The following is a 24,963-nucleotide window of genomic DNA, read 5'->3' on the forward strand; positions in this document are numbered from 1 at the left end:
GCTTAATTACATGGTTAAGCTCACATTGTCTACAAGTCATTATTATAACTATTAGGAGGTAAAATTAAAAGTAGACAGCTTTTGTAACTTGAGCTTGCCATCACATCATGCTGGCCCATCTACTGCAAGATGAGATATTTCGCAATGGGTTAAATCATCAAAATATAAAATTGTTTTGTCAACATGAAACGAATTTGTATCGTTTTGCCTAATCAGAATAAGTTTCAAGAAAATGTTTAAACTATCCCTGTTTTGACCAGATCATACGCTGTGTCAATCATACTTAGCCTTATTTCAAAAATGTTTTGTAAATTTCATCTATATTTTCAAAATTTTCATATAATTTGAAAATACCGAGTACTTTTTATACCGAGATAAAATAAAAAGTGACCGAAAACATCAACATATTCTAGTCTATAACATAATATATTTCTCATTATTATTTGCTGTATTCAACATTGTTATTACTGTCACTATAGCTACACATATTTACAATTGAAATCCACTTATGTTTAAATATATTTTTTAGTGTGGAAAGTCTTGAAACATTCTTTCTTTCTTCGCACGTTCTTTGCATATGGAAATTTTGCACTTGCTTGTGTCTCTTGCAGCCTTGCCTGATTATTTTTTTCAGTTATCAAAGAGCATAATAAAATTTGTATTACTATTTTGCTTATATTTGTTATTTGAGTACAAAAAAAAAACAATGTCAACGAATTACTTTCATCTCCAAGAATTCCATCAGTAATAAAATCAGAATCATTATCTGTGTGGTCTTGGAATAAATCATCACTTCATTTGAAAATCTGAGTAACCCTTCTAGCATTCCATTGTCTTCAATACTGTCACGATTCATTTTATTTACTCACAAAACAATCGTAAACTAAAGTAATAGCAATGCAAACAACAAATTATAGCAGACAACAACAAACGGCTGCCACAACGTGATGACAAGTTCATAAACAAACCACTTTTATCCTGATTATCCAGATGACTGCCAACAACAAAAATGTTGTTATGATCTATAAAAATAGATCATAATCTATAGAGTATGAAATAAATACATGGAAATAGGGAATGACTATCAGTTCCAAAGTCCAAATACGTCTAAATGTATTTTTATTACTGTAAAAGTTGGTGCCGACAAAAGACGTTGTTGGCAGTCAATAGAATTCCATGCATGACGTCAAATGATGTTGCCGGCAGTGAAAGTGTTAAGAGGAAGGTGAACTGGAGCTAAATTTAACATTTATAACAAATTCAAAGATATAAGGTTGTATTCATCTTCTTAAATTTTTTACTTTTGTACAGTCTGTATAAATCTGTTACTTGAAATTGTACACTAGTAGAATTATACTTATGTTCATAAAATTCTTAAAGCAGGTACTGTAGATGAATAAAAAATTTGTTGCATTGTGCTTCGGGATGTTTTCTTTATTAATTAGAATGTCATGAATTTTAATCATACTGCTTGTGCAGTCTAAATAAATATTGTCTTTTGGTCATAACCTTACATTATTGTCTTGATATTTATAGAATAATAAATTACAAACAGTAAATTTTATAAAACTTTAATAAGAAAAACTGGATAAGTTAATACTGTTAACCATTACACTAGATAATTCAACAAATCAAATCAAACTGGACATAATATATACAGAATACACCAGTTACACACTATAAAGTGAGCATTTTAAATATATTAATTTAAACACAAGCATCTTATAATTTATAAGTTAAAAATCCAGTCTATCACAGCTTTTACAACTATCTTGCTAAACTCCAAATTTATTAAAAATACAACAAACACATTGTGCCCTTACAGGTAATATCTAAATGCAAGATAACACAAATATTAAAAAGGAATTGTATAAATTACAGTATACACAAATAGAGCGAATCTGGACCCAAACTTTTGGTAGCATATGTTTACAATGAGCCTTGATCACTAATAACTCAACATTGTACCTCTTTCATTCTGGTCCAAGCAACTAGAACTTCTAATTAACATTTAATAATTCAATATATGAAGTTTGTCCGGACAATATAAAAAAACACTCTGTGGTAACAGAGCTTCATTCCTTCCACAACAAAGAACATTCTTCGAAAGAGTTGCAATTTATATTTGTTTCTTTCAGAAAATGTTTTAATTTTAAGAATACAAATAGTTCAAGTGAGTTTTATCAAGTCTTTAGGGAAAATGCTCATTGATACTGAAAAGTTGATTTTTGTCATGTTTTACCAATAAATAGTGCGTAAAACTGAATGAATGAACTAGTGCATTGTCAGGATCAAAGTTATAACCTCAACCTCTTCACAGTTTAGAATATTTTGTCACTTTTTAAACAGACATAATCTAATTTGATGATGTATCCTAACTGATCTAAGGATACATCTCCTAACGGATTATTGTCTAATTTTGTAAATACAAAAATCACAGGGACTTGTACCAGATATGTGGAGTTGCTGACAAGTTAATTTATGTCATGATTCACCAAGAAATGTTAGATAAAACTAGAATGTGTGAGTCAGTACACTGTCATGGTAAAGGATCTAGGTGTAAAGTCTCCACTGGTCCAATACAATATTTTATTTGTAAATTCCCCATAGACTAATTAACGGCTTTCCTTATCAAATAAATCAAAACTCTAAAATCAAGAATAACAGGAGGAAAATTGGATGCAAATTAACAGTTCTGTCATATGGAACAATGCTAGTGTATGAAAATGTACCAAGAAAAGAAACTGATCAATCATGTGGCAGAGTGCCAACACCATGAGGTAGAGATAACTGGACGATTTCCCCTCTACTAAACATACTCCACCAGGACAATTACTTGCTCTCAATACCAGATATAGTTGAAGGTTAGTTCCTTTCTAAACAAACTTCGTACTCTGACCAGGTGATACATTAATATAATAGATTGCTTCACTCTATGAGATATTGTTCTAGACTCGTTAACATCATAATATTTATATAATATCTATAAGTTTCTATCTTTGTCATTTGGAGCTTGCTTCACTATTAACTACTAAATGTACATAGGCAACACATATTTGACTAAACAAAAAATCTTTGTCTAATATCATGTACTTATATATTTGAATTTAATATTGTCAAATATTAACATGTTCAGGTTTTCTTCAAAGTAAACTAATAAAATAATATTCTAACAAATCATAGTAAAATTCGTAAACATTTTATGCTGATCCTAATTTAGTACTAAGCATGTTTAAAATTTCTATCAATAAATAGAATAAATTCTATTGTTTTCCTGTTCTTGTCAAGAAATGCTGTTCAGTCTTGGAATCTGTCATCAGTTTTGAGTCGGCGTTATCATTTGCATTCAGGAGCCTGGAACAACATTTCAATAGCTGAGGTTAAGAATTAAATATTTTAAGAAAAAGTTAGTATATTACAACTCTTAGTCTTGTAGAATAGACTGACTAACACCAGAACATGATTATATGAAATTCATCACAGATATACCCACAACACCTGAAATAAATAAACAGTAAACCAAATCCATATAATCTAGGGTTTTAGACCATATATTCTAGATCTTAGCAACAATTATATAGTTTGTTACTATTAATCTAAAAGTTTGTTTTTGTTTGTTACTGCTCATAAAGATGTTTATTGTTGGAAATAGATATTTTTCGATACCTCTATTAGTTTTTTATTTATTTAGATAAAATTAAAGTTACTTAGCAACATATTTTAATGTACTTTATCACTTTAAATAAAAGAACTCAGATCTGAGTGTAATTGATATAAGATTTTTGGATCTCCTGTTTATTTAGTTTTTGCATAGGCTATTCACTGAGAACCTTAACGTAGGGATGTATTGTCATAGGAAGTCCGTTGTGAATCAATCTATTTTTCTTTTATTCTAGTAATTCTTGCGTAAAATTGCTTGTTCTTAAGATATTCAAAGTTTAAAAATTGTAATGGCCGTTATTTTGAAAATATTAAATATACTACCATGATACTTTTTGCAGTAACTGGCCTTGTTACTTATAACATTTGAGCAAAGTTTGGTATGATTTAGTTTATTAGTTTTTAGGATATTAATCTTTTTATAAATAACACAAATAGACAGACAGATGGGAAACTAAGCACCGGAGGCCCAAGCTAATATGGTGAAATGTGTTTGTCTTGACCTGAGCAACATTATGATGTACCTCTTTGTCCAGAGAGTTACAGGATACATGTATGTTTCATTTGCAGGATGAATCCTAGACCCTACATTTAGTCCTAAAAGGCCTAATGTTTTGTTTTGCAAACAGTAGGACAACGTACCATATGTGCTCTGCTGATTATTCTGCTTCCCCACAGAATCTGCATTCAACAGACTGGCTTAACCCTTACCGCGCTATGCACTCAAATGCTAAATGTACCCAAAAAGCTGAAACTTATGTAAAAAATACAAATTTTAAATTTTAAAAGCTATGTTTGGTTTTAGGTTCTGTAATGTTAAAATAAAACAAAAATTAATAAAATTCTAATTATAATGTTGTATTAGCAAAATTATATACATATTTGTAAATAAAAAAATCAAAATTTTACCTAAAAATTTTCTTTTGTATGATATGCTTCAAAACAGTCTTCTACATGAAGTGCTGGGGTTGATGTGCATGTTTTGCAGAAATATGGTGTGTCACGTCTATGTCCGTTCTGCATACAAACAACACACCTTCTCCTTTTTTCTGCCTTTGATGGGAAATGCCGCCCACTTAGCCGCTCGTGAAGGGGCCCAGCTGGCGCGCGCCGTCGTCTCTTCTCTCTCCGTAGACTTGCCTTCTCTGCCACAAGATCTTCAACAAGGCTCTCCCTGAATTCCTCATGTGACATTGGTCTTCGGCCGTGTGTAGTTTGTATACTCTTATACAACAAATAAGAGTTTACAATTGCTACTTCTAGTAGCCAGAAAAATATTTTCCTATACCACTTCTTTGTTTTGCGCATGAATTGGTAATTGGATATGAAGTGGTCACTTCTATCAACAGCACCCATGTGCTTTGTATAATCTAGGACGACATTAGGTTTTGGTATTGGAGGTTGATTGGGCCATTTACTTGGAACAATTGTCATATCGTGTTTGCTCCCTTTGCTCTTAGTGCTGAGCATGGTAACAACTCTCTTGTCCCTCCAACTCACAACTAAGGTGTCTCCTTTTCGGTACGAAAATAAATCACCTTTTTTCATTTTTTTATATTTTTCTTTGAGTCCACGTGGCATTCCAACCCTATGCGTCATTACAGTGCCCGTGAGATGGCAATGAGTTTTCAATAGCTCTGCGGCTAATTCCGGACTTGTATAGTAGCGGTCGGTATATACATGAAGACCGCGTTTGGGATTAGTTACATCTTTATAGATTACAGAATCACTGAGAACTTTCACAATTTGAGTGGTTTTCAATAGATTTGAACCAGAAATCAAGGTTTCTTTTCCAAAATATGGAATGAAATTATAAACATAACCGTTATCACAGTCTGAGACAACAAAAAGTTTCATTCCAAATTTTACAGGTTTCTGAGGGTTATAAACCTTGAAACTAATATTTCCCTTGAAGGAAACTGTGCTTTCATCAATAGCTACGGAATTAGTTGGATTATAAAACAATTGACACATTTTCTTTATATGATCAATAATAGGTCTCACAAGAAACCCTTTATCTCTTGGTAGTTGCGTTTCGTTGTGGTTAAAATGGATGTTCCAAAATATATTGAGAAACTCGTCCTTAGAAAAAACATCGCTGAAAAATGGCATCCGCTTAACCCACTTAGTAGAGAAATAATTATTTATATTAGACATAGTTAAAAGGCCCATGTTGATGATAACTCCTAAGAAAGCTTTCAAATCTACTTCAGATATGTCTGTCCATTTTTGTAGGCGAGAATTTGGTGACAAAAAACGTGTTTTTTTGTATTAGCAAAATAGTTAGTCTCATCACAAATGTATTTTAACAAGTCATCATTAAAAAATAAAGCAAAATAGTCCATTGGTTTTGTCTTATGATCAAAGCTGGTGGGCAAGTTAGGCCCAGTATTTACACTATAAATCGGAATAGTAGTAGAAGGTCCTTGATCGAAATTGGTTACATCTATCCATTCATTATCATTTGTGGGAATAGGCCTATAGTTCCTCATGAAAGTTGACATACCTGGTAATCCGTCATTATTTTGATTACCGCCACTAGTACTTGGTAATCCTTCATTTGGAACACCACTTTCACTGTCTGTGTCACTGTTAGTTATATTGTGCAAAATCACATCGTCCATATCGAAATCTTCTGGTTCATTTGGATAAAAAGCACTCGAAAAGGATGTGTCCATTATCCCCTCAACAAAACTATCAAACTCCGGATCGTCTGGATTCGCCATATTTTCACAAAAGAAACACTAATACTAATAAAAACTAACTGATACTAAATAACCATTATTATAACACATAAACTACATCACACTACAAATAAACACTACTATAAAAATGTCTTTGTACACTAAAATAATATTGTAACTGAATAAAAATAGAAAACGAGTAAGCAACGATCCGTAGTTGAAAGCGAGATACAAGTGACTGACGGCTGGCAGTACACGCACGCAGACCCTGAGTCAACCGCGCTGCCTGGAGTGTCGCCGTGAAGCTCCAGACACAAAAACAATAAATAATATTTTGTCTGTCGACAAGGAACGGTCCGTGTCCACGTGTTGGGTTGCCCAGGCCATAAATCAACCTTCCCCTTCGTTCTAGCACGTTTGTTGTAAACAACACGTCATTTGTAGCCAATAAACTGAATGCACTCAGCATCTGAGAGTTCACAGCGTTTCAGTAACATGTGAACCTCACTCAGCGTTTGAGTGCATCGCGCGGTAAGGGTTAATCCCATCTTCATTAGAAACTCCCAATGAGAGCTGCATTCTGAGCACCGCATGTTTAAACTCCTTGTTTAGGTCTAGGAGTTAGGTTCATCCTTTAGCATAGGGAGATATCTGACATTTTCCTATTCATATACTAGAGGTCTGCTGTAAGAGAAGGCAACCCCAAAGCCCAGCTCTGGCCCAACCATAAACCTTTCAGGGTATTTTTTGGCCAGAGTGGCTGCATCCCAGCCTCTGACAATTCTGTGGCCTCTTAGCTACTATGCTTTGTTCTACTTTTGGTCATCATACAAGAGCTGCATATGTGACTATTAGTTTTATTATGATTTCATAGATCCAATATATTATCTTAGGATTTAATCTCTATTTACAACCAAAGAGCCTTTACAAGCACCAACAGTTTTTATTGCTTTAGATACAATATTCCTTAAATGGTAATTCTACATTAGCCAATTGTTACTGCCAAATAAAAATCACATTTCTATTATGATTCTTCACATAAAAATATATATGATCCATCACATATCTAATCATGGTTGTTTTGTGTGTATGGACTATTCTAATACACTCCAGAACAGGTTGATTAAATTTTAAAATCTACTTGGTAGCCACTATTAGTAGTGTAGTATTCCCATAAAAGTTACTAACATAAAATATATAATTAACATTTTTATTTTATAATGTAACAAGACTCAAAAATAGCACAACACTTAAACCATGTTTTGGTTTTTGGTTTACCAACAAAATTGTTTTCATAGGAAATAATTGGAATCATAGATAAGGTGTAGTTTACATTTCATAACTTGACAAATAACATTTATTTGGTTTGTTTTTATTACATTTTTCAAAAATAAAATATGTTAACTGGGCCACGTTAGTTAAATGTGACGTATTAACACATGTAGCCTAACTATCGTAGCACATACATGATTTTATAGTGACTTGGTGTGTAGGCTTTTATTATTTAAATTAAACAATTATATGAAAACCAATCTAATAAAAAAATGTGAATGTATCATGTAGCAAGACATATCAACATTTTACATGTAGACTTTTAATAATATTGTATGAAAATTCATTTCTACAAAGAGAGGAATAAGTTCTATGCTGGTGCCTGTCCAAACATGGAATTTGACTGAGCATCATTAACGCCTATCACCCAGTAGGCTGACACAGTTTCTCTTGAGTCGGCGGGGCAGGAGGGGGGGATGTAAACATTTCTTTTCTGTATGATTTGTGTCTGTCTACCTGTTTTCAAGATATCTCAAGAATAAAATTAGCTATGCACTTAAAAGTATTGCATGCAACCTCATCGGAACTTGTTACATGGAACATGATATGTTATACTCCTACCTTGTTTACTTGTTTATTTATAAAACATGTCTTAGGCTACAAACCAACTATGTTTAATAAACATTTTTTACATATTAAAATGAGCAATTAGGTGGAATAATGCTTTTACAATTCACAATACTAAATCCATTTCGTTTATGACTCCCAACTAGTATGATCTATTTACCTCTGGTAGAATTCTGCAAATCTCCTTCCATAAGTTTTTCAAAATAGCTGGCTGTCCATCTCGTTTCTGAAAAAAATTGAATATCAAATATTAGGGCTGAAAGACAGGGATTATTGCTAATGGATATAAAAATCAGCAGACTTACCTTGAAAACTTCCTTCTAGAGTCCACTGATCTGAAAGGAACACATAAAAGTATATATATTTAGAAATTTTCGATTGCACTGCACGATCTTTCTCAACCAGTACAAAACAATTCCAGTTGTCTGTCCAGTATGGGTTGCAGGGTGACTTCAACAACTTACCGCAGCCCGATGCCTGTCTTAAAAAACCTAAACCAATTTCTAATTGGGACCCTCCACAACTACCTCTAGAACATCCCATTGAATTGTATACAAACTACATTACAAGACATTACCTAATCATAATCTCACCAAAAAGGAAGATCTCGACTCCAATTGCTGAAAAACCAGATCAAAATTCTATCTGCTGGCATTTCCATCACCGCAGTGATGAACACAACTGACTATATAGATGACGCCTAAAGACAACTTGGGGACACCTCTGACAATCTGAAACTCCTGATTAATCCCAAACCAAACCACACCATAGTTTTACATCTTGCCAAATAATCACAAGAACCTAGTCCTCCTCTCCTGAGATACCTATAGCTGTGAGTTGTAACTCTGTCACTGAACACGTTTCAGCATATTTAGATTCCCAATTAAAATCAAAAGTCACTGAACTGCCTTTGTATATTAAGCACGACAACTATTTCTTGGAAGGCCTAAGCACCCTCAACACGATCCTTGTAACCATAGACGTCACTTTATAGAAATATCCCACACACCAAGGCCTCGCAGCATTGGTATTTTTCTGGAACAAATATCCTAACAAAGAACCATCAACTGCTTTTATAGTAAACCTAGCAGGTTTCATACTTCGGAACAACAACTTCCAGTTAGAAGGAAAGAACGTCCTGCAAGTGAGAGAAACTGCAATGGAACTAGTATGGCACCATTCCATGCCAATATCTACATGGGCAAGCTTGAACAGGCTTTTCTGAAAAAACAACTTAACCTCCCAATGTGTTGGTTCCAATATATCAACATCATTTTTATGTATGGACTACCGGGTAAGATTCTTTACACAACTTTCTGGAAAAACCTCAACAAATTCAGCTCTCTACAGTTGATCAATATAGCCTCCACAACAGACATAGTGTTTTTAGATGTCAACATTAAACCCAAAAACGTCTTATTACAGACTAGAGTCCATTTCAAACCATCTACAATACCATCACTTTAATTGTTGCCACCCTAACAACACCAAAATATCCATCCTATTCAGTTAAGCAGTAAGAGGACAATGCATATGTTCCAATGAGAATGAATTAAATACTTGAAACAACACCATCACTGAAGCCTTTGTACAGCGGTGATATCCAAGGAATTTAGTCCGGAACCAAATCCGCCTTGCCCTTTCTAACAATAGGCCTTCACCAAAAACCAAATCTGATAATTTCCTGTATCACAAAAACATTTAACCATGGCCTACAACACCTAAACTCCATGTTGAAAGATACCTTCGAAGTTCTACAAGCCTCTTCCCACATGAAGGATTTCCTAACTACTGCTCCCACTGCCACTTTTAAACAACTTCCTAATCCGAAAAGTCTACTTGTTAATTCTAACATCCCTGATCCTAACACATCTAACAGTAAAAACAATGCCAATACAAGTCATAACTCATTCCCATACAACTGGAAAGCTTCCTACTGGTTAACGATTACAGTACAATAACAAATTTCTAAATATGTGTATTGTTATTTGCGTTTGTTTTCCTTTCAAACCAGTAGACCCTACAAGAAAGTTTTCAAGGTAGGCCTGCTGAGTTTCCTATTCATTACCAATAAGTACTATTAAATACGAGGTGTGTTTTTTAAGTACGGTCTGTTTTGTTGTAGACACTAGTAATTCACGAGCATACCACAACGAGCGTGACTTCCAGTATACCTCAGGAACAACTGCACTCAGTTACAGCTCTGTAGATAACCTGTACGGTTCTGTACTTTCAAAATGTTTAAGACTATCAACTCGTACGCCACGTTTAAGCAACAGTGATACAGTTTTTGTCAGCAAAATTCATCAACATATCCGCAGAGTGCACTGTTAACGGTGATACTGTTATGAGTGAAAGCAAAGTGCGTGATTGGGTACGACAATTCAAAGATGGCCATGACAACATCTATGATAGGACCGCCTTTCTTTGGTTTCAGACGATTTGGTGGCTTCAGTTGAAGCAAGAATACGTGAGAACAGGCGCTTCACAATAACAGGTCTCTCAAACAAATTTCCTGATATGTCAAGTTCAGTGCTTTACAACATTGTTTCTGAACACCTTAAGTTTAGGAAACTGTGCTCCCGTTCAGACCTGAAACTCCTAACAGAGGACCACAAAAACCAAAGATTTGAATGTGCGATGAAGTTCTTGACTCATTATCACGAAGAAGATGACGGTTTTTTGAGTCAGATCGTAACTGGAGGTAAAACATAGATTTCGCATATCACGCCCGAATCGAAGCAACAGAGCATTATCCATTCCAATGCCACACAAACATTTGCCTGTAAAGGTGAAGGCCAAACAGACCCTGTCCCAGCGCAAAATCATGGTGTCGGTGTTTTGTTGGTTGACGTCATGCAACAAGGAACCACTATCAATACAGAAACATACTGCCAACACTAAGAAAGCTATGCAGAGTGATGCAAAACAAAAAACGCAGCATGTTGACAAAGGGAATTGTCACACTGCACGTCAGACCCGTGATTTATTGAACTGTTTAGGCTAGGAAATTTTTGACCACCCACCCTACAGTCCTGATCTTGTGCCAAGCAATTACCATCTGTTCCTCTACCTCACAAAAAACCTCATTGGCAACTGTTACAATGATGAAGGTAACGTGAAAACGGCAGTGACCTCTTGGTTATCAGAGCAGGTGGCAAGTTTTTATGAAGAGGATATTTTTTTATTGGTTGAGAGGTATATTAAGTGTTTGAACAAACTTGACAACTACATTGAAAAATAGAATTTTCTGAAAATGAATTTACTTTTTTGAAATAACCTTTCATTGTGTACTTATATTCAAATGGATCCTACATAATAAACACACCTCATATATTACACATAATTTAAACTGAGCACAAAATAGTTCTGTCCAGACCAGAGTACAGCTGAGTGTTAATACTTACTATTCACGGAATGGTGTCAAGTAAGTAGTGAAGCTGGTTCTAATTACTTGTGTCTTCTGTTAACCAATGTTAAGAACACTGTTTATTTTGTTTTGTACTAGGTCTCCTTTTTTTTATGTTGCTTCTATAGAAATGAAATGAAATGAAAAGGATTTTATTGACAGGCAGAGTTGACTATAAAATACCCTATACCACATTATAACGTTAGCTGCTGGTTGTGGTTGTGCTAGGCTCCATTCCTGGGACTAAAATATAAATTTCAGTGTCTAAATGGTAATACATTGTTAAATATATGATTATTGGTCAATACTAATGGTCTAATAATGTATATTTAATATAGATTTTCATATGAGAGTTTCATTTTGTAACCATTTAAAACTATTCTGAGAGATTCCAACGTAATCATTGTCTTATGACTTCATTAAATAGCAATGTTATAGTAGTATGCACTGCACCACATTGTGTCTAGCTTTTAAATTAATTGAGCAATTCAGAAAGCTTTACAGATTATAATGTAACATCTGCAGAACTAATATTTATCCACAATTTCTTTTCACAAGAATGATCAATGCCCCATATGACACAACAAATAGCTATATTGGTTGTATCAATCAATGTTTCTTTTTTTTAACTACTTGAAAGGTTAGAAATACTATAAAAATCAAGAGAACTTACATGGTTCAAAAGTATTGTGGGCACGAATGAGATCTTTGGATTGAGAGCGTTAGTAGAGTCTCCATGTTCCTTGAGTAAGTCATTTCCTTCCTTACCCTTGGCACAGTCTAGAATTGGGCTCCAGTTCACACCAAACTTGGTAGAGCACTGTAACAAATGTGTGTTACATTAGCTAACATTTTATTATATGCATTAATTCTTTGTATACTGCCCAATAACACAAAAAATAAGCCAAGAATTTCACATTATTTACAAGAAATTTACAGAGGTACAGGAAATTGTTTTAAATGTAAATAATGTCTTATTTTACCAGGCACAGTTTAATTTACGAAGTACAAGACATATCCTCTACATTTTATTTCTATTTTGATAGATTATAAAATGAGTTTACAGAATATAAGCCTTTTACTAGAAAAATGTATGTATATATTTGTATTGCATATTTAAAACTAAATAAAATTTTAAAACCGTCTCAACACATGATAAAAATAATATAGTGTTATAAACCTAGATATATTCTTATAGAGGGTATATTATTTATGTGCAACTACACAAAACTATAACAAAAATTACCATTTTTATGGATAATCAGCTTTCATCAGAGTTTAGTGCATGGCAACATAAAATGGAGAGGCCATTTCACAACGACATCAAAAACATCCAAGGATGTCCACTGTCATGCCAATTTACAATGTATGTGGGCTTATTTGTAATGGATGTCATTTTCCTGCCCATTCCCACCTTTGTTGCATCAGTATATATATATCGTATGGGGGACAAAGGCAGCTATCCATAAATAAATAAATTAAAAATTACAATTATTAAAAAGTACGTAAGAACAAAGTTCTTGAGTCATAAATTAAAAATAATATTAAAATCTCCCGTCACAAAGCTAAATCCAAATTACTGAGGCCAGTTTAGAGATCCATCCTCTAAAACCACTCAGACCAGCCAGACCACCAGAAAACAATCGCAAAGGGCAGTCGTTTACAATGTGCTCAATTGTCTGAGAGTTTGCGCCACAATCACACGTCTGGTCGTCAGTAATACCCCACTTGAATTTCCAGTGATTGCTTCTCCCAACCCCAGTTCGAAAACGATTCAATAAAACCCATTCCTTTTCGAGGAATTTCCAAGCCACCCGCTGCTTTCGTAGGATCGGATATCAAGAACTTGTTCCGTCCATCGAATGATTCCCAGGATGACGCCCAGTTAGCATTAGGCGTAAAGTTCTCCTCTATCAACTGGGATGCTGTTCGTAGTGATGGCTTGCGTGATTTGAGCCGGCTATCTTGCTGAGGAAGGTCGCGCGTAACGGGCAATTCGGGATTGGACACGATCTTATTGAACTCTCTCAGAAGAGCCTCTTTGCGTCTAATCTCAGGTGGTGCTATATTGCTCAGCACTGGGAGCCAAGGTGTTGGTGTTGCCATGAGAGTTCCAGTAATTGTCCTCATGGCCCTATTAAGAACGACAACGACCTCTCGCACATGTGCACTATTAAGCCACACAGGAGCACAATATTCAGCAGCGGAGTACACAAGGGACAAAGAAGTGGTACGCAGTACTTTAGCGTTGGCTCCCCAAGTTGATCCAGCAAGATGCTGTACTATATTAGCCCTTGTTTTCAGCTTTGCTGCTGTCTTTTGAAGGTGACTTTTAAAAGTGAGAGATCGGTCTAAGGTAACTCCCAGATACTGTGGATGTTCATTATGTTTCAATTTGACACCATCAAGAGTTTATATTTAACTTGTAGTTCGCCAGTCTGTTATTTAGGTGGAAAACATGACTACTTCAGTTTTTATTAGGATTTGGATTTAGCTTCCAGGCTCTAAAATAATCTGCGAGGACTGAAAGATCATCAGTGAGTGCCTGTTCTGTTTTCTTTATGTCATTATGTTGGTAGGCTAAGGCAATATCATCCGCATAAATAAACTTTCTGGATAACGTTGTTGGGATGTCGGCAGAGTACACGTTGAACAACAAAGGAGCAAGTACTGAGCCCTGTGGAAGGGCCGTTTTTAAGTTGCCTGAAAGAACTTTCCTCACGGCCAAGGCATACTTTTATAAGCCTGTCGCTAATCATTGAATTAAGAAGCCGCAGAAGGAAAGGGCAAGGAATTAGATTATAGAGCTTTACTAAAAGGCCTTTTCTCCAGACAGTGTCGTAAGCTGCAGTAAGGTCTATAAAGGCTGTAGAGGTTTTTGCTCTCTTTTCAAAACCATTCTCAATAAAAGTTGTTAGCGCAAGCACCTGGTCGCAGCAGTTACGACCAGGTCTAAAGCCAGCTTGATCTATAGGAATGCTGCATTGAGAAATGGGAAATATTCTATTATAGATCAACCTCTCCAGCAGCTTATAACACACACTCAACAGGGCTATGGGCCTATAGCTCTCAATACGCTCTGGGTCTTTGTTGGGCTTCAAAACTGCGATTATTTTAGATCTTTTAAAAATGCTGCAGGCAGGTTACCTGTAGCCAGTATTTCGTTGAACACTGTAAGAAGCCAGTATTTAACTTTGATTCCTGAGTACTTTAGGAATTCTGGGAAGACATTATCGATACCGGCTGCCTTCCCAACTGACAGAGCGGAGATGGCCACTTCAATTTCATCAAGTTCAAATGCTCTCGATATTTCCCGTTGCATCAGTTAAAATGTCAGTATTCAATAACAAAATGATGTTTTCTAATGTGCCGTGGTGTTGTGATAAATATTGTAAAGGCATGTCATGGCTGGACTGTAAGATTATAGTGATGAAGCAGTACTGTTGTACAGTGTTAAAGATCAAAATAATTCATCCAATAAACAAAAAACACGAAACCTTTGGTGAGTGCCATTTGATCTGTAATCTGGGATTCAATGATGACAGGTTCATACCTATTTCATATTAAATGTTCCAAGCGTAATATATACTCAATTGGCTCTGCTGAGAAAATTATACAAGCTTAAAACTTATATAGGAAGCTAATCCCTCATTTTGGTGCTCAAGCCTAGAAAAAAGCCACAACAGTGAGAATTCATTTTCTTAATTATTCAGTAAAAAGGAACTTCCTTGGCATTACTTATTATATACTTTTAATTCTTTTGATATGATAAACATTGACTCAGAAATATCAACAGGTAATTAAGTGTTAATTTATTTTACATTTCATTTGTTTACATTTACCTAAACATCTTTTCTAGTCTCGTGGTACACAATTACTATGATTTCTTTGAATTGTGTTTTAACATAGGGCTATATTGTATACATTTACATAGTAGTCCTAGTAGTTATTTTGTTCCTTGAACAACAATGGTCAGTGAGTCATAACACAAGTGGTCTGGAGCATAGTGCCTTCCCTCACATAACCACATGTTTGTAGGGCGACTGTGCATGCCCGTCCACTTTGATTTGTGTCCAGATTTTCCAAGCTAATCATTATACAAGCGATCTGTGTGAGCACGTCTGTGGACATCAGTATGAATGGCTCCATTTAAATGCATGTAAAGTAATTTTAGTTCAATTCCCATCCACAGACACCCATGAATGCCAATGTGGTGCAACCAGAAATTGTCTAAAATATACATATTTTCAAGTCAAACATTGTTTAGAAACCCATGATATTCCTTTCATTTCGTTATCCACCTATGGGCTTTCAGGAATATTTGATCATGATATGTTCACATATCTTCCGATATATTAAAAGTTTGCTCCCAAAGGGTTAAAATTTTTTAAATTTTAATATTTTGAAACAAATTTATTTTTTTAAATATAGAACACAATGTTACATAATAATCACTACCCATTACAATTTCTTACAAAGTTGTGCCTGTAAGATCAGCCTAACACAAGAATACTGGCAGCTCACCTCAGCTCCTGCACCTTCAATGTCTCCGTGGTCCTCCATCAGACAGGAGATTACTCGTAGACTCTTCATTTCGTCCTCAACTTTGTTGATAGCACAGGCATGCACCTTATTGCCAAAACATTCTGAGGAACCGTGTTGACACTCAAACTCGTAACTTCCCCTCGAAGTCAATCGAGTCTGCAATTTTAAACAATCTTTATGAATGCATTGTCTTTTTATATATAAATACGTAACTCTTGCAACCCAGTTGTCATTAACAATCTTATTTTAGTATAATAAATTGCCAATGCAAGCTACCAAAAAATATCTTTAGCCAAAACAATGCTATTCATAATAAATTACCTTTTAAGAAATATAAATGACCTTATCTTACCTAGCTTTATAACAAAATTATTTGAAAAACATAGTTTATATACCTGTATTTGTTTTTTAACTCCTTGCCTTTTTACTTGAAAAGTGTTGTCTTTAACTGATGACAGGGAATTCCTGACTAAAATTTGAAAGTTTCTTATTTTAAAATAATACTGTTGTGTTCAAGAATATTTAAAAGGGAAAAAATGTAGACCTCTACAATTATTTTAGGTTACATATTTAATTCTGTTTTGATTTATTAATTTTATTTATCACATTTTATATACATGTATCTTGAAGATTGTCCATGCATTTTGTTTTTTAAAATAAATGAATTGATTGATTGATTAATCCAGCAGAGGTCAGTCATGAAATGATTGTGAGAAGTGTCAGTCTACCTCTGTCACACCACATAAATCTACTTAAAATGAAAGTTAAATAGTTAACTATCCCACAGTAGTCTACAGCAAGAAGACACCATACCCCAGCTTTCCCATACAGTATTACATGTACTATGATGAGAATATGCCTTTCACGTAATGTGAAGGAAACAGGATTTTTCCGGACATTTGCCATCGTTCAGTGAAACAAGAAAACAGTAACACTACGTTTCGAGATCTGCAATCTGATCTCTTCTTCAGGTAAAGAACTAACCTAATACATAATTACAAACTAAGTTAAAATAAACAAATCTTACTAAAGCGTTGTGGCACGCCTAAGTCAGGAATCACAACCTACATGTTGTTGTCAACTTCACTAACACTAAAGACATGCACTTAATACAAAACTATACAAAACACTAATCATTAAAAGTAAACTACGGAAACAGGTCACAATGCGTCTTCACTCGTCTACTGACCACCTACGACTGACCAGAGGGACTAGCCAATGGCAATCGTGACGGCTGGCTAAAACAAGATGGCGGAAATACAAGGGAAGGGGAACAGGAATGGGCCCTTTCGTTATTATTGGTTCATGCGAGATGAACTTCTTAAAACCATATTGTGACTCCGCATTGGTTTATTACAAATACCCGATCCGTTTGATACTTTTGGTTTTCTCTTTAGTTCATTTTTTAGAATTGGCAACCAAAGCGGCCTAATCTCGACTGATGGTTGACTGATTGGTTGGTCTGCCAATTTAATGTATGTTGCCTCAATTAATTTCCTTTTGAAGAAATGTGGTTCCCGGTGTATTATGTGGGCTTCATCCCAATTCATATGATGGTCTTCGGACCAACAATGGTGTGCAATTTTTGACTTTTCTGTGAAACCCTTTCTCGTGTTTTCTTTGTGTTCTTTTATCCTTACGTTTAGTGGTCTTTTTGTCTTCACTGAACGATGGCAAATGTCCGGAAAAAATCCTGTTTCCTTCACAATCCTTCCATCGTCAAAAACAACCTTTAAACAAAGAATTTCACGTAATGTACCTCAGTTTTCTTGTAAAGTATCAGATGTAACATGCAGCAAGATGTCTTACCTCAGCTTTCCCATAAGGTATCAGATGTAACATGCAGTAAGAAGATGTCTTACCTCAGCTTTCCCATAAGGTATCAGATGTAACATGCAGTAAGAAGATGTCTTACCTCAGCTTTCCCATAAGGTATCAGATGTAGCTGGAGCAAGTGAGGTGCCTTCTCAAAGGATGGAAGAAGATGATTGTGAATAAAGCTCTTGGAGTCAGGGCACAAACACTCATAAAACACAGTGACCAAAACCTTCTTGCCACCACTGAGCTGGGGAAATTTCTCCTAAAAAAAGAAATTTACTGCACTTTGCTCATCCAAAATACAAAGGTTCAATATTCTATAATTAAATACAGTAAGGAGTAAATTCTGATTATTATTTTATAAAGTGAAATTTTAGCATTCAAAACATTTATACAGATTTTTTTAAACGAATTTAGTAAAATATAACACAAATTTTAACTTTATAAAACAATTCGTCAACATTGTCTACTGCACATTGTATTGTTCTTCCAAAACACAAAGAAGCATCATAAACGAAATTCTGATGTTCTTAGAATTATTTATAAATATGTACCTGGTACTTTAGAGGAAAGCAGGAGATGAGGGGCCAGAAGTAAAAATTTTTGTTATGTTTCAACAACTCTCATACAGCTCTTAAAATCCCTATAATTTTTTAAGTTCAGACATTGTATAAGTGTTACCAATAGTAATAAAGTTTCCCACATGGTATTGAAATGTTTACGTTTTTCTTAATAGGCTATATAATAAGAGAATTATACAGAATACAAATTATTTAATACTTTCATACTGTTTGTTTGAACTAAAAAAACATAATTTATCTTCAAACTCTTGATAGTGCTGTTACTTCTTTCTTCACTGACGATGTTCAGATTAACTAGATTTTCACATCAATACATTTGGGATTATTAGAATTCTGTTGCATTAATGTACAGTTGTTGTTCAGTGTTTCTGCAAACATCTCTGTTCAAAGTTTTGTGGTGTACGGCAAAGAGATGGAATGAACTTCTCTTTTTTTTCTTAGAGGGGGCATGAAAAATGCATTACTGCATGAACGCTTGGATTTACGATAACCAAGCAAACAAGTGTGGGGCTCTCCGGAAGGATTTTCCTGAAGGCATACCCACTAAAAAACACCCCCTCTTCTTCTTGGACTAGCCTGGAAATGGTGTTCCCAATACTTCAGGCTAGGCCTTTTGTTTGAGCCTTATTCAAGCTCTCATCTGGTTTCCTTTTTTACCTAGATTAGTTGTTCACAATCTAGAATCTCCTTTTATGCCCTTAGGATTTTCTCCATGTATTGCGCCACCATATTCCAGCATTCCTCTCATCAGAGCATATCTCCAATGCTAGTCTGCGGTTGAAGATATTTCCGCAACTGTGTCATCAGCTACCTCCTTTTTTCTGTCCATCGTCTGCACCTAAAAAAGGTATGTTTCGCATCGTCCCGAGGTGAATCTCCAAAAACTCAAGCGGGCAACTCCCGTTTCCCCATCCTGGGCAGATACAATTTAAAATAACCGTGGCCCAACAAGAACTGAGTGAGGAAGAAACCCACCTCGCCATGCTCTCTCCATCCACTCTGTGATCTTAGCAATCAACATTATCGTTCAACTTCCGCAGAATTCAGCATTCTAGCGAACTTACCATCTCTGCATGATCACAACTTTTGCAACTCACTCTGCTTCAACTCCAAGTTCTTCCTTGCTGTCAAAAACATACTTACGTTCTTGCACCTTTAAATAAACGGGTATTACATTTGCAATGACTTGAACTGCTGGCTCAGAGACTGTCCGGTACGAGCAACGCTCAAACTGTGGCTTTTCTCTGAACAGTAGCCATTCTCTTTCGATAATTTCTTTTCTTTAGAGTGTCGGTCCAAACCTCACATCCATAGAGTAGGATGGAGTCGGTAATCGACATCAACAGTTGCCTTTGCCCTGCAGTCGGGCCCTCGATATTCGCCATAAGTCTGCTCAACGCTACTGTTACCTTAGCTGCTTTGTACATATTTCAACTTGGAGTTGGATGGCTGTGAGAATTCTTTTCCATGTGAGGAGAACCAACTCAGTCTTTTCAGTCACTAGTGTTAACCCATGATCTCGTAGCCATGAGCTCACACATCACATTACCATGTTCAGCACCAATTGTACTTTTGTATTTTCTGTACTAAATGAGCAACAATGACTGCAGTGATGTCATCTGCATATCCCACCATGAAAGCCTCCAGAGGCATCTGTAAGTGGAAAATTCCACAATAGGAAACGTCCCACAAGTCAGGGCCCAAGATGGAACCCTAAGCAGCCCCATCTGTAACCTCCCTGCTGTGTTCGTTATGTCAGATAGAATTGCACCATCCTGAGCAGATACTCTGGGGTCCTGAAATGTTCCTCAGAGGCCGAAAATTACGACAATAGTAAACCTTTACATAAAAGAAGTAATTTTTCATACTCATAGACAACTGCTGCTGCAGTATAGACACTTCCATGACCACAATAATAGACACAGTACATATTACCACCTACCAGCTCATCATCTCTCCCAATATGAAAAGAAACCCTCCTACATGAGTATGAAGCTGCTCAACCTTTTAACAGAACTTGAGATACCCCACCAAAAGAAGATTGAAGACTGCTTATACTGCTTGGCTGGTCAACGATCCTTTTTATACACTCTACGAGTTCATTGAAAGGAAACTTACAACATTGTTTTGTTTATAAAATTTTATAATTATATATACCGTAGCTTATATAATTTTTTTTTTATTTGTCGTTAATTTTTAAGTTGTAAAACTTCTGAACTATATTGTTATTTGAAATATATATAACACAGTTTGGTTTGACATTTTGTTTTTAGTACTTACTCATGAATATGGATGATTAGATAATCATGATTCGATTGTGGTGGAGCCCCTTATTATACTTCACCTGTTCAAATATTTTAGTGGAATTAATATATAAATAGTTATAGTTCAGTATTACGTTTGATTGATTTGGTCTCCTGATATGGAACTTAAGGCGTAAATATTATTCATTTATGTTGCATGTAGGTCTATTGAGGTATGGCTTATGAGAGTTTATAGCCTTCTTGAGGCAGAGTACGATAAGCAGACTTGGTTTTTCTATCGCTTATTACAATCATCGATACTTACATATCGAATAACAGAACTACCCATCGATATCAACACATCTGAAATACTACATTAAAGTCACATGTTTCAAATTAATCGAAATAGTGTCAACAATTACATAATGTCATAAATAATAAAGGAACCATAACCATTAATTAAATGATAAAACTAAGACAGGTTATAGGAAAAAAGACATTTAAATAATTTTAAAAAAAGCCGAGCAATAAGAAGGTTCAAAGTCCACGCGATAACAGTGGCTTGCGGGAGACGTGCAGAAGGCCAGTTGTGACAGTACCGTTATGGCTAGTGGTTCCTCTGATAATCCTTTTTATGTGACGGGTGTGAGAACAGGTTACTTAGTTTCACGGTTTCAAGTGAAGATCAGGAAACGTTAAAACTTTTTTTGTAGGAACAAGGCGTTTTGCAACGCACCAAAGTTAGTCCAACATGTGGCGGGTCGATGACGTTAAATGAAGAAAAACACTCGTTTAACTGTTGGAATAGAATGGAGTCAGTGAATAGCAGTAAAAAAAGGTCAAAATTCAGTGTAAAAAATACGTTCGCAGTATAAAAATACGTGGTTTGAGAATCATAATTTGTCACAGCATACTATTTGTCGTTTTGTTGCCATCTGGGCTTTGTTGAAACCTCCACGTCATGAACTGTTATGAAATGAACTAAACTTGCCAGATCATGCTGTTGTTGACTGGAGCGACTATCTCAGGGAAGTGTGTGTTCTTGTTCATGAGAGGTAGTCTGAAGTGTTAGGTGGTCCAGGTAAAATTGTTGAAATTGACGAGGCAAAAATTGGGAAGCGTAAATACAATCGTGGTTGTATTATTCAAGGTAACTGGGTGTTTGGGGGGTTCGAACAAGATTCCAGGAAGTGTTTTTTAATACCTGTAGCAAGACATGGTCACGCAGAATTGTTACCTATTATTAAGCGGTATGTGCTTCCCGGAACTACTGTAGTAAGTGACTGTTGGCGGACCTATAACTATTTACAGTTTGAAGGTTTTACACATTTGACCGTCAACCACATGTACAATTTTGTTGACCCTGACACGGGAGCACACACTCAACATACATATTGAGCGTTTGTACAGGGAAACGTTTCGAGGTTCGGCAACACAAAACACCATTTTATTGGCCACCTTGCTGAGTTCATGTTCAAACGGAAACATAACAATTACAAACGAAGACTACACCATTTGTTTCGGGCTATCGGTGAAGTTTACAACGGGGAACCATCGCAACAGAACACTGATCCAGTTGCCGCTGACTCGGATGAGGAAGTTGAACTCGGCGATTATTGAGGTAATTTCTATTTGTATATCTTCTATAATATAAAAATGAAACTGTTCGTGTGTAACAGCATCACTCACAAACGGCTGGACGGATTCGCCTAATTTTTTTTTTAATTTGTTCGTCTTAATCTGTAGAAGGTTATAGGATACTTTTTATCCCTTTCCCGATTCAGGATTCCGCCCCACTGGTTACAGAAATACCCGTAAGAAATGCATTGCAGCAAACATATGTTATTAAGTGAAAGAGTCTTTTCAAATTTTTAATCAGCTGTTCTTTGTAAACATATATAATGCGACAAAAAATATATTTATATATAATTTAATTACTATTTTAAATTTCTTTACACTTATAGTAATATATAAAAATGAATGTTTGTGTGTTTGTCCTTTATATACTCAGAAACTATTGGACCGATCACTATGAAAATTTGTATTTTTCTATGTAGAAGGTTTATATGCAATGCCCATTGATGTAACTCACCACCAGGCTGTACTGCAAGATATAACAGTTATCAAAGCGCCTGCACATTATGAACTGCAATTACGACACAGTTACGTTTATTAAATAGCCAAACACTATTTGAAGGCAAAGAAATATACGGGCAAAGCTTAAGAGACGCGTGCGAAGCCGCGGGAAACAGCTAGTAGCATATATTAACTTTCCCAAATTTAAAATAAATTATGTTTTTTTTTATTTCACATACATCTCTGTATTATCATAGTAAAATATGAAAAAGTTTGGGGTTGACCAAGTAATTGCTCAGAATTACCAAGACGATATTTGCTCCTCTCAGAGCTACAGTTGTTTCTTTCCCACAAATTTCACATAACTTAATGGGTTTTTTTCGGAACGAGTCCAACATGTTGAAGCCACAAAAATCATGCCTTATCATCTTACAAAGCAATGTTGTGTAGTTTTCTAAAATTGACTGCCATTTTTAATAATCAAAATTACTGTAAAATTGAAATATTACCCTATGTGTATTATTTTAAAGTGTTTACAGCTGTTGCTATAGATTACTTAAGTTAATAGTTCAAAATAATTATTAATCAATATCAATTCATTATATCGATGGTTATAAGTAATATCGTTTGCCAATTTCGATATAAAAAACCGGGTCCGCTTATCGTACCCTACCCTATGTTTAGGATATAAAAATTCATATACAGTTGGTGCAGATAATTTAGGCCTAGTTATTGTTCAAATCAATTACTATTGGTTGATTATATTGATGGGGAGGGTAATTAAATATAGTTTGATAATATTGATATAAAAAAACCGGGTCCCTTTATTGTAATCTACCCACCTACTTGTTTACAGAAATCTTACCTTCTCAACAGATGACTGCAAAAGCATACTTTCCATGTATTGGTAAGTGAGCCACACACTTAAAAATAATAAAAGGGCAATCAAAAGTCTGGTTTTTAAAAGTTTTAAAGGGACCATTGTAAATAAGCCTCAAAACAATATCTTTGGATTGTCTTATCTAGCCTCTTGAAAATATAATTGGCATAACAGACTAAAAGACAAATAGTTTCAACACTACTAGCCTAAAAAAACTCGATAAGCTAGGCCTCGAATCGAGTCTGAACTTCTTGGTGATCAAATAACAGCATGGATGCATTTAAACATATGCCTAGGAAGTAACATATTTACTAATTATTGTTGTTTTAATTCAAATGTAGCAAACTCACGGCCACTGAGTTAACTCATTCAATTTTGCCTGTGTCAAACAAATGTTATTCTAATAAACGTGCTTTTTAGATTTTATGGAAATCTAATTCACCAGCAATACGCTAACAATACTCGGCTATTTAACACTATAGTTTACTTTTACACAACACACCTAACCTAGTCTACGTAATTCTCCCCAATCACAACAATGCCCAACAGACGAAATTTGGTCACAACATCTGGCTATTGACAGGCAATGAAGAAACTTTTTCACATCAACTAGATGAAGGAATTAATGTCACGGATACTTAAATATCCACTTATACCTTATATATTTATATGGATACTTATTTATTGGATTTAAAAATATATTCCACTACCTTTTTCTTCTTTACATCAAAATATATACATATATATATTATATAGGTATGTATATTCGTTTGATAGATTGATAGTTTAAAAGATAGAATGTTATGAAAAATTACTTACCCTTCCTTTTTAATTCAAATTAGTTTTGTTAACATGATGTTTCTTTTTATATTATCTAGTATGCTTACACCTTTATATCTCTTAAATAAAAATATCTTGTATTTAAGACGTAATATAGAGAAGTTTGGTGTTTTATTTTTCGGTTTTTTTTCTATCGTGTATGTATATCGCGGTTTTACGGCTAGTATACTATTGTGTTGCTCTAAGCAATGTTTCGGCATGATACGTTCCCGAGGCATTCTTCAGCAGAACTTTTGTACTAAAATCATTTTATTTACAAAGCTAGGAAGACTCCACAAGAGTATTCCATATCAATGTGGGATTATAAAAAGGTAAAATACGTTATTCT

At 35.0% G+C, this 24,963-nt stretch overlaps 1 protein-coding gene across 1 annotated transcript; it reads right to left on the reverse strand.

Moving 5' to 3' along the window:
- Positions 1-1,555: 1,555 nt before the first annotated feature.
- LOC124354633 (gamma-interferon-inducible lysosomal thiol reductase-like) lies at positions 1,556-24,370 on the reverse strand. The gene is made up of 6 exons (XM_046805249.1): positions 23,781-24,370; positions 18,113-18,277; positions 16,177-16,353; positions 12,326-12,472; positions 8,404-8,469; positions 1,556-3,354 (listed from the first exon to the last, which is right to left on the reverse strand). The coding sequence occupies exons 1-6, from the start codon at positions 23,895-23,897 to the stop codon at positions 3,337-3,339; spliced, it is 690 nt and encodes a 229-aa protein (XP_046661205.1). The 5' UTR covers positions 23,898-24,370; the 3' UTR covers positions 1,556-3,336.
- Between the last annotated feature and the right edge of the window lie 593 nt (positions 24,371-24,963).

This window comes from Homalodisca vitripennis, chromosome 2, assembly GCF_021130785.1.
Source record: "Homalodisca vitripennis isolate AUS2020 chromosome 2, UT_GWSS_2.1, whole genome shotgun sequence".
Lineage (NCBI taxonomy): Eukaryota > Metazoa > Arthropoda > Insecta > Hemiptera > Cicadellidae > Homalodisca > Homalodisca vitripennis.

Bases quoted from the DNA above. Each gene is read 5' to 3' on its own strand.
- LOC124354633 (XM_046805249.1), bottom strand. From the start codon at position 23,897: ATGGTCCCTTTAAAACTTTTAAAAACCAGACTTTTGATTGCCCTTTTA. The intron at 18,278-23,780 runs GTAAGATTTCTG...TTCTTTTTTTAG, and splicing joins TGCAGTCATCTGTTGAGAAG to GAGAAATTTCCCCAGCTCAG. The intron at 8,470-12,325 runs GTAAGTTCTCTT...AATTTTTTTCAG, and splicing joins CCACAATACTTTTGAACCAT to AAACGAGATGGACAGCCAGC.